The following is an 11,349-nucleotide window of genomic DNA, read 5'->3' as shown; positions in this document are numbered from 1 at the left end:
TTGACCTGACAGGGTTACTTGGTACCTCAAGCCCACAATTGCAGTGAGAGACAAATCTAGGATAACAGCCCAGGATGAGAGAGCTCAGAAATGTCTGAACAGGTATGCAAATGATGCACAAGTTAGCTGGTATTTTGACAGAAAGTGTCCTCCAAGGCTATCACAGGAACTCTGCAGGAACGTTTTCACTGTGTAGGCCTCTCGAAGCAGAGAGGTACACAAACAAAACGGTGACCTCTAGTTGGACTCTGCTTGGTGATTAGCAAAAGTGTGACAACAATGGCCCCGGTGAGAAAAGCTGACTAACGTTGCTTCAGCAACAACACAAGGACAAAGGCTGGTGGTGTGTAGCAGCTCTCCTGCGCGCTATTGAAAAGCGCAAATAACGAAAGTACCAGAGAGATGCTTGTCCCGGACAAAAAAAAGGTATAGCTGCACATTCCCTGTCAGCAGGCCCTCGTATGAGAGTGCTAGGCAAGGCAAGTAGAAGGCAGATTTGTTTGCGCGAGCATGTGGTGGCATGTTAGTAGGAAAGGTTTTTGTGTAGGGCATTGATTGTTGTCATGTCAGGTCAAAAGTCAGCAGAGTGAGACAAATAAACGTTGATGGAGAGGCCGTGAAAAGGCTGAGCTGGTGATGTTTGTGATTCAGAGGGAGATGGAGGTGCGTTTGTGTGGCTTGTTGGGGAAAAGCAAGTAATATAAATGTCAGTAATGATACATCTAATGCATAACTTTAAAATCATTTTAACTCAAAATTCTGAATTTGTATAGTTTCTGCATAATTACTGAGTAAAATTAAACAGTAATTAGGGCAATTACTTATGTAAACTATAATGGCTATAGAAGCCACATGTTAAAATGCTAACACAGCACTTTGCCTTTGGAGCAGTCTATCTACAATTACTGACTAACACAAATTAGTGATTGAAAAGTGATTAAACTGTCTAACAGTTAATATTGCACATTAAAATCAATACATTAATCTTTGGAGGTGTTTCTGCAGCTTTTTTTTCTTCTCAGCTACGGTAGTTAGCATGAATTTAGCCATTTTTTTCCTGTCATGATTAAGTCTGTCACCTCATTAGTTATTTGTAAAATAAGTCACCCGATGTGGACTAATAATAAAAACTGATACTCTTTGATTTATGAAGTAATTACAGCTAAGGATCAATAGGTTAAGCTGGTTTGGGGGCAGGGGTACCTAAACCTGGGGTATAGAGTACGCTTGGGGAGTGTGATTGTGTGTACAGTGTCTCTCTATGTCTGTCTCCACGTTGGGTGAGTGTTGAGTAATCGTATATGAGAGCATGAGGGTGGGAATAGATGTTTGTATCTGTGTGTGCCTGTATGTCTGTGTCTATATGTCAGGTTGGGTATCAGACGCCACCTCTCTGGGGACATCTCAGGCCCTCCAAGGTATGGAGGCCTATCTCCCCCCACCACTTCCCCTCCCAGTGGCAGACGCCCTCAGACATCGGTGCGTTGGTGGTTCTTGGTGTCCGGGGGTGGGCGTCCAGGTACACCCCGGCTCACTCCCTGGTGGCTGCTTGTCAGGGCCTGGAGCCTGGGGCTCGCTCGGGCCACTTCGGGGGTGGGGTGCCCTCAGCCTCTCGGCCTGGGGCTCGGTCACTCTGGCACAGCTGGCTGCCGGCGGAGCTCACAGGGCACGTCACTGCAACCCCCCCTGGCTTCTGCTCCATGGCTGCTGAGTGACCCCTCATCTGGGGCTCTCCTCAGCTCTTTCCGGGAGAGTTGCACAGTTGCCTCTCTGTTGGTCTTCCTTGGTCTCTTGTGTTCTGAGGGAGTCTTGATCTCCTCCATACCTGCTTCATGCCCTGGAGGACGGGGCTGTGGCTCCCCACACCCTCTAGCAGATCATTACATGAAGGAACCTTTTAAAAACAAGCACGCTCATGCTCACAGGTGTACACATGGGTGCTCACACACACAAACGACACCCTTTTTTGGCTCCTACCTCAAAGCACACTGTGCGCTGTCGATCTTACGTGCTGCACAATAATGTTTAATATTTAGTATTTACTGTTATATTCCCATAGATCATCGTGATGTTGTTTATTATGTTGCTCTTTTTTTTCTTCTGCTTGTTTTCTCTTCCTTCTTTCTCAACAGGTGATTGATATATCTTTTTTTGTCTGCTTATTTTGTTGGTTTTTGTTTTTTGCCCTTGTCCCTCTTCCCCACTGTTCTTTCCCTCTTTCTTTCTCCCCTTTCTTTTCCCCAGCCAAATCTGTCCCGTATTTAGCAAACGAAAATAAAATAAAATAAACAATAAAAAGTGAATCAAATAGACCATTACGGCAAGGCTGGGATGGTCCATTTGGTAAAGTAAATCCGTTGGGCATCTTTCTTTGCCTTTAGACAATAATTCTGATGGCAAAAGAGCCAAACGGGACAGGCAAAAAAAAAAAAGAAAAAGAAAAAAAAGGTTAAACTGGTTTTAGTTTCTAGCAAAGGCAACCCATAGCTATTGTTTGCAGGCTAACTGTCACTCGATATCCTCCGTGGACAGGCTGTGTTCATGGACTGGATTTTTTATTTCTGTATACAGTACAATATATTGAAATCTGTAATTTAATGCAAAGGAAAAGGTTCAATGTGCAAAAATATGTGATTTTGTTTTGTTTAATAATATAAAAAATTTCAGGAGCTCTTGCTTTTTACATGCAGTTTCTGAAATCATTTTGGGTCAAGAGTTCGGTCGCATTCACAAATCACAGAGTACAATCAGGGATATCAAATTATCTGAGCATAATTTTGGCCATCTCTTAAATTAGTTTCCACTTATACGTGTCTTTAGTCAATTTCAATTTTTTTATATAAAGAAATTCAACATTCCTGTGGCATAATTTCTGTCGGCATGCCTAAACGTCTCATAGCATTCACAATATGTTTAAATCTTGTATCATTTCTACTATTTAGTCTCAGTCTGGTAGTTAGAGTGACTGCTGCTTCATTAAGTCAGGGATCAATATCTGTTGGCCTTTCTAAACAAATGCTTTTTAGTTAGAGATTAAAATTTTGAAAGAAATAGCCAGTATGTTTAGCTTTTCTTTTGTTTTGCTGTTTTAAATTAGTAAGTAATACAATGAGTAAATAAATTCTGCATCGGCATGACATAACAGCCTGTAGTCACTGGGGACCAAACCCCTGTTGTGCTTTTTTGGCTCTGAAGGGCAGAACAGTGTGCTATAGTAAAGGCAGTGAGCTGTCTAAAGCGATGGCACAAACAATAAAAATAGAGGAGCAGCTCACAGAATGAAATTGATCCTGTGGCCCTCTGATAAATCTCTGACCCAGAAGCCACCTACAGACTCAGCAAAGACTCTGCGCTGATGGAGAACAAGACTAAACAGTAACGACAATGGAGACTGCGGTCATATAAAGTCTAAAAATTAAAGACTCATAATTTGAACCAGTATGAAGGGGTGGGAGTTTGTTTTGATGGGCAAAGGCTCAGAGTACTCTGGCTGCGGTTACCAACACATATACCTGACAACTGCACTGGCTTTAGAGGTATGTACATCATCGTTCAAATTCCTCATAAAAGCTGCCATAAGAAAATTACAAAATGCAAACTTTAAAAAATAAAACCTTGAAAAAAATAAGTATTTTGTCAGCCTATAAAGTCTGTAGTCATGACAATATAAATGAGAGGGTATTAAAGAAAGTCACTGACATTTATATTATTAGTATTTTTGAAAAGACAAGCTTTTCTACAGTCATGCCCACACGCTAGATTAAACAATCTGTTACCCGGAAGTGCGCTAAGCTAGGGTAACCGCATGTTTAACAGCAAGAAGAGTGGGATCGGTCATATCACATGACTCTTAGCAAGAAGTAAATGACAGCTTGCACTATATAAATAAAATTGAATTGAAGTGAATTGGGAAGTTGCCTACATGCTTTCTTCAGCATGCTCGCTGTACATGTCCTGATCTTGTAAATCAAAGTGATGACTGTCAAATACGACAAGACTATTTATGATGGCACACGTAAAGAAAGCAGCTCTCATTAGATTTATAACTGGACCGGTTTAACTGGATATTTATGATCCAGCTGTCCTGTGTTGGTTAATGCAGAGTTAGAGATTCACTTCACACCACACACACAGCAGCCGGAGAACGACAACTTGCAATGGATTTTAATTTGCAAATAAAGCAGGGCCAAACTATTTTATTTGCGCTCGTGAGGATTTAAAAAGATCAGTAATGAACTGGGGACTCTGTTTGGAGGCTATGTTGTTCAGCAGAGCATTTTAATTCAGTCAACTGGATGTGTTCTGCTTTTGCCAACATGAAAAAAACAAACCCTTTAATCACCATTCACAACCTGTTCTAAGACTTAGAGTTACAGCAATTAAAAAAAGAAGAATATTTTTTAACTGTCTCTGCATACTTGAGACTTTTTAATGGAATAGATTAACATGACAATGAGTGACGTTATCTACTTTCTTGCCACGATTTTGGGGAGAGGATCGTGACTACTCATATCTTTGCAGGAAAGACAAAGCTGTGGTCGGTTAAATTTCAATTATGTTTCTTTATAATAGTACCAAGTCACAACAGTTGCTTTCTATTGTAAGGTAAAGACCCTACAATAACACAGAGAAACCCAACATTCAAACGACTCCCTTTGGGGAAGCACTTGGCGACAGTGGGAAAGACGAACTCCCTTTAAACAGGAACAAACCTCCCAGCATAACCAGGCTCAGACAAGGGAAAGCCATCTGCTGCAATTCGTTGGGGATGAGGAGAGGAAAACAGGACAAAAGACACGTAGCAGCTACCTTTTAAATTTAGGTCTTTTTTTTTTTTTTTACAGTTTGGCTTTTGTACAGATTTAAAAAATATATATCTAACACAGTGTTGGGTTAACCTCATACCACAACCCCTGAATTCAGCTGACAACAGCTCAACTCAGTGCCAAAACATATCAACTGATGGTTACCTCCTACATCTACAGTGTTGTCTCTTATAGGGAATACTTTTTAAAAGGGCTGGGAGGGCACTGTTGACTCCCAGCAGAAGGTCCTGGGTTCAAATTCAGGCTGGATGCCTGCTGCTTTCCAGGTACACCAGCTTTGTGTCACAATCTAAACGGGGGTTGGTTGGCAATTATAAATTGTCTGTGGGAATGGTTGTCTGTCTCTCCGTGTTAGGCCAGTTAAAATGGATTATCCAGGGTGTCATGCCTTTGGCTCTGTGACAGCTGGGATAGTCTCCAGCCATCCCACAACACAGAATTACCGGATGGTTGAAGCCTGGATAAGCAGAAGATGATGAGTGAAATAACCTGAGTTTTATACCTAGCAGATAAGCAGCAGATATGCTAACCATTAAAGTCAGGTTAAGCCTCCGGCATTATCCGCTATTTTAATTGGGCCAATATGCAAGTCTTATTGATCTTCTCATTGAAGTCTCACCAAGAGAGTTTGGTGTCCGTAGAGCAGAACTCCTGTGGATAAATACGCAGTGCTGTTTATTCATATTTATGTGCATGTCTTAGATTGAACAATCAATTATTCTGTGGGATTTAAACCTTTATTTAAACATGTAAGTATCACATGAAGTCAAGCCGAGCTGGTATCGTGAAATATATCCATGTCACCGTTTGCATCCTCTCCCCCACTCTGGACTTGAGTGCAGTGGGTCAAGACAAACTCCTCAAGAGTGTGTACGCACAATTCAACACACTGAGAATACGTAAGGTCCACTGATGGGTCTCCGTCTTTGTCTCCATGTTTTCTGCATCTCGATGGTTTTGTTGCAATGCTCTTAGTTGGCATTTACCCCAAAAAATATCTTTAAAAAAAGAAATGTGATGTCCGTTGTTTTTATGCATCAAAGGTTTTGCTGTCAGCCTCATTATGATTAGGGGGGTAAGGGTACATGGGGTTGGAGAAGGACAGCTTGGCATCTTTCCAGTTCAGACCCTGTATGTATGAATACGCACAAAAAAAGACATCATTTCCTGTGTGCTGATTTCTGCACAGGAAACCAAAAGGCTGTGTACAGACCCCATACCTCTACCTCCTTCCTCCAGGGGTAGACACTGATGGAAAGCCCGTGACCATCACTCCTCCTGGGGTTCACACTGGGACAGCTGCCCGCTCTTTCATCCTGAGGTAACAAAAATCATATACATGGGTTTAAAATGAGATGAGGCTTAATGTGCGAGAGTGCATGAAATGCAAGCGCAATTAAAATCAAATTGCCTTGTTATGTGTACATAATTACAACTTTAACCTCCATAAAATATTTCATCGTCTTGCAGAGGTGGAATAATCGCCGACTGTTTCCACTGCTGTGTAAGTGCTGAAGCGGATCTGTCATGGATATACTGGTTTGGCGCTACAACGCTCTACTTAAAATTGCCAGTAAGAAAAATGAGTGTAGTTAAACACATTTTGTGTGCTGTGCTTGTGTGTATTCAATATGCACTTTAATAATGTACTGATTAGAATTCATCGACATAAACTCTTTTCTTGTGTACATGAAGATGAAAAATGGTTCATAAAATGATCACGAAACTGTACATGAAAGCTTTGTGGTCACACATTGATTTGTGTTTATGTGTTTATGAATTATAACTCTTACAAACATGCCACATGCACAGAGCAAAGTTTTAATCCACAGTCATCAGAGCAATGAAACATCACTCTGACTTGTATTACTCGGTGACACGCCCGTGTAGCTAAGAACAAAGTGTGTTTGTGTGCGTCTCTCATTCCATTATCCAAATGGAAGAGCTGTGCTTGCATCATGTCCTACGCTTGGCTCTTTCTCATTGATAGCAGGAATATTAGCAGAGATCAAAATTGCAGGAAACAAAACACACAGTGGGCGAACAATAATATGAGCACCCGTGTAAGGTAATGCAAGCCAGTGAAGAAGCAGTTTCTAAAGCCTTTCATCATGTGATCTTGATTAAATTGGATATTTTTGGCATCACAGCTTGTGCTGTTGCATTTGATCAGATTATATTATAAGTTATATAAGTTAACTTATAAAATAAGTTATTATAAGTTATTGTGTCTACCTGCTGTATAGGCACTACAGTGTGTACATACAACACTCGGAGAAATACAAACTCATAGCGACACACAAACTGCAAAATCAATAATCCTAAATCAAAAATCTAATTTTGCAGAAAGGCTTCTGGCGAGCACCTTCTGACTTCTTCTAAAATTAAATCCACTTATTGAACAAATGTGAGAACAATGGTAGAAATATTTGATTTGTGCGGCTGAGAAACTTAATGTTACTCAAAACATGACTGATTGGACATTTCTGTCTGCTGACCTCTGCTTTCCAGTCAAAATTTGGGTTATCCATCACCCCGTAGTCCGTCAGGTTGGGCTTTCTGTGGAGCCGGCAGACAAACTCATCAACACATTTATCATGAACATAATCGTTACACGAAGGATCAGCAGTGAAACAGCGGAACGAATGCAGCTCCAACTCACATTAAGTGGCACTTTCTCTTGCGCAGAGCCAGAACACACACGGCGACTCCGAGTACGAGCAGCAGCAGCCCGATGCCGATGCCAACGTACACAGGAACTGCAGTGACATTAACGGGGTAAGTAAGGATGCAGTAATTACACTCAGGCGAGTCATTTTAATAGAGGTGAGAGAAGAGGTGGGCTTCTTTATTACCCAGCTGCGTGTCTTCTGGTTTCGGCGAAGTCGTGGAGAGGGATGGTTTCTCTCTGACATGGCAACGGTTTCCTGTCCATCCCGGCTGACAGCTGTGACCACGCAAGGAAAAACAAACGAAAGATGAGACACGGATGCTGAAACCATATGAAGCACCTTTTTGTGATCACATGATGAGGACTCTGACTCAAATGTGAGTCTCTACTGGCCCAAAGATAAGAGGAATAAATGAACACAATATGCTTGTTTTAAGATCTCCATCTGTGTAAATGCTCTTTTCTGATGTTTTATAATCAGATTTTGGTTGGAGGCCCTGAGCTACTGCATAGCTGAATATGTCTTTATATTTCTTGTCTTTAATGAAGCAACTAGTGGCACTGTCATCCATTACTAATGAACTGCACATGCACATATACATATAACACTTAATTAAATAGACATAGATCAAAACTTTGGTAAGAACAGGATAATGTAAAAAAAAACCTCCTCAGACTTTGACGCTACATAAAATCAAATACTAAAACAAAAGAAGTATAATCCTGACAGTTTCTATTAAGCTTACTGAACATACGCGTCTTTTCCATCTTGACAAAAAGTGCAAGATTTATCTGCTGGACATCAAGCATGGAAACACAGGCTAATTGTGAATTGTTTGGCCGGTCTGTGGAGCTGCATCTGGAAAGAAAGTAAGTTCCTCTTTTTCAAATCTAAGACTCTGCTCCAAGTCAACATCTGTTCAGTATCAGCTTGATTTCAGAGCAACATTGACCTTCTAATTCGAAACACACAGCTCTCAGCAAAGCCACACTGAGTCATTATCATTCAGAGGGGGTCAGCGTGCATATTGTGCGACTGTCTAGCCATGGCAGTGGGCTGCTCCTGGCCTGGTTCCCTGGTGGATCCTGCTCAGCAGAGTGGAGGAACGTGAGGCAAATACTGAGCCAGAGGTGCTGGCCATGAGTTCTGCTACAGCAGGGCTGTTATCAATGCTGGAACAGCTTCAGGAAGTCCATACCACACTGCAGTGTGAATGACGGTGGTAAGGTCCTCTTACATAATGAGAGGAGGCGGTGGTGGTGGTGGCGCTGCACTGAGGAATGTTGGACGGGGACATGAATAGGAAAGGGGAATCAAACACAGGAGGACTAAATGAGGCAGCATTTCTGAGACAAAAAGCATTAACAAAAAAATCTTTTGACATAAAGCAGGAAGGAAAAGGAAGAAGAGGTGTCTGGAGAAACAGATGAAATGCTCCCTTCTCCTTTTTGCTGGCTGGGCAGGCGTGTGGGTGCACTTGATTGACAGCAGCTGAGCTCTGTCAGTGAAATTGGACACAAAGTAAACAAATTTGCGGTAGTGTCCACTTGTCACGGGCAGACAGCTTGTTAGCAGTACTGAAAAGCAAAGACCGCACCAGCATCTAACTTGTCCGAACTGATACCCGTGGGTACATTTATACTCTGTACGTGTCGCCGAGCCTACAAACCGACATTAGCAGCTCGCTTTTTGTCAGGATGTGCACTACAAGACGTGCGTTCATCTTTGCAAGTTAGATAAGAAGCAGACAAGCCAGTATGGGCTATTTAGCATTCAAAGTGTGCAGCAGTTCCACCTTCCTGTAAAAATGGTTTAAAAGGAAGTGAAGTTGTTGAAAACCAAAATTTGGATTAATCCAGTTTCTCAGTTTTGTCTTAACAAGAGATTTCCATCACAAATTCATATCATGCAGGAATTTAATTTCAATTGAAGGTGTTGCTTTTCTAATAACGTGACACTTATTGGGTTGTTGACATGGCGCGCAGTTAGTTATGTAACTTTAGGGAAGGTGTATCCACCCCGCTGCATGATTCACATTCACATGTTGGAGAATTTAACCTTTGGTGAAAAGAGGGGGAAATGTGAATCTCCCAGAGAGGCTTCACTGGTGCATAATGATGTTAGCAGATCCAGCACCGAGTCTTATAATTGCATTCTTTCTTTTATAATGAAAAATCTCATTGCAGACATTCCAAGCTGCTGATGCAGACAGCTAGATTCACGGGCTTAATAAAAAAAAGAACCTCCAACAGAGTGTCTGTCTTGAATGTGTTTTTGAAAGGTAGACGGCTGTATTATGCTGGCAGGTTAATCTGATGCATGGCTTTTTGGGGGTCTACCCGCTATAGCTATTCTTAGTGGTGACCACGATTAAATATTGACAAGGAGAACCCATCAGAGATTCCCAGGAAACACTATGTGGCGGTTAAATGAAGGAAGAACCACCCTGCTTAATCTGCAGGGGATAAGCAGATTCCCACATGCTTCACGGAGCGTGTCTTTTCCAAGGAAAGAAACAAGACTGATGGGATTTCCATGTTTTAGAGCTCTCACAGACAGATAAAGGATGAGAGGGGGAGTGGGAAGAACAGACAAGATACTTATCTTTCTTTTGTGCATCTTAATGAATGTGACTGAGTTTGTGTATTAGTCTGCTTATAAATGCATGTTTGTGTGTGTGTGTCTGGGTGAAGTTCAGCTTACATGCAAACAGGCCCCTGTGTCATCACATGGCATGAGCCGTGATACATGCAATACATCGGAGGACATTCTGCAAATGAAGAAAAGAAAATGCAGCATCACCACACTTTGTATAAAGAAGGCAGGATACTCAAATCCTCACTGTACTCTGTCAGTAGCCACCATTTATCTCCTCATCTGACAGGAAACAGACATGTGGCTGTTCAGAAGATGAAATCAGTCAATTATGTTGTTGAGGGGGGGAGAGGGAGTGTACTGTTGAGTGTCATCCATTAACCTCTGCAGAGAGCATGAGCAGTTAAGAGACCATGCATTCCAGCCACGTAAAGTGAGTATGTTTTCAAAAATAAAGACACCAACGGCTTTTATTTACTAGTAAATGTCAGACAACCATTTGCTTTTAGTTCAGGTGTCAGTTATTCAAGGTAGGTCACTCCAAACATCTTAGAGTTCTTATGAGGTCTTTTCAAAGTGCATCAGCGAAAGAGAGTGATCCCTAAGTGCCATCTTTCTTCTTCTTCTTGTGGCTGTGATAAATAAAGTTGCCCACATGATTTTTATCTGAAGGAAGCACCAACTTCGCGTCTGGTGTTGAGCCAAGACTGTGCTGGCATATCTAAAATACTCCAGTCTTTTCAATTTGCTTTTCACCACAGTGCATGTCATTAATGTGGCCAGTGTCTTCCCTTAGTTGTGTCTGAACATTACAGTAAAACTGTTTTGGAAGAAATGTCTTTTGTGTTGAACACTGAGGAATCTTTGACTTTGGTCTCTGAGTAATAGCCGAAGGACTGATTCTCATCTGTACCGATGTCCATGGTGAAAGAGGAGTCCCACAAGTGCGAGTGGTCAGAATGGGAATGAAGTGAAAAGAGCAGCTTGGTTGGAAGTAGGCCAAAGGTGCACAAAGTGACAACTTATCCAACCAGTTTAAATAAGGTGCATTTTATGATTTTTGGTGACTGAACTGCTGCTTTATGGTCGCTCCTTATACGACCGGGTTGGAGGATCGGCCCCTTTGGGATCAGTCACCAGATGGAGAATCTGTTATTTATCTGTTATTTAAAATGTAATGAAAAATGTTGCATAGCCATGAAGATTAAACCTGGGTGATCGTGGCTCAAGAGTTGGGAGTTCGCCTTGTAATCAGA

The 11,349-nt window shown here is 41.7% G+C and overlaps 1 protein-coding gene across 1 annotated transcript in view; it reads right to left on the bottom strand.

Moving 5' to 3' along the window:
* Nucleotides 1-5,848: 5,848 nt before the first annotated feature.
* The window catches only part of malrd1 (MAM and LDL receptor class A domain containing 1), a 71,233-nt gene continuing 65,732 nt past the window's right edge, over nt 5,849-11,349 (bottom strand). The window contains exons 28-33 of the mRNA XM_006795157.3: nt 10,202-10,268; nt 7,682-7,773; nt 7,489-7,585; nt 7,325-7,385; nt 6,047-6,142; nt 5,849-5,955 (exon numbers count right to left, since the gene is read on the bottom strand). Of these exons, the coding sequence (XP_006795220.3) occupies nt 5,857-5,955; nt 6,047-6,142; nt 7,325-7,385; nt 7,489-7,585; nt 7,682-7,773; nt 10,202-10,268 (512 nt within the window). The 3' untranslated portion in view covers nt 5,849-5,856. The remainder of the gene's footprint in view (nt 5,956-6,046; nt 6,143-7,324; nt 7,386-7,488; nt 7,586-7,681; nt 7,774-10,201; nt 10,269-11,349) is intronic.

This window comes from Neolamprologus brichardi, chromosome 9 (assembly GCF_056152115.1).
Source record: "Neolamprologus brichardi isolate AB-2024 chromosome 9, ASM5615211v1, whole genome shotgun sequence".
Taxonomy (NCBI): Eukaryota; Metazoa; Chordata; class Actinopteri; order Cichliformes; family Cichlidae; genus Neolamprologus; species Neolamprologus brichardi.
Note: the sequence above shows the minus strand (reverse complement) of the source record. Positions and strands in the feature narration are given on the sequence as shown.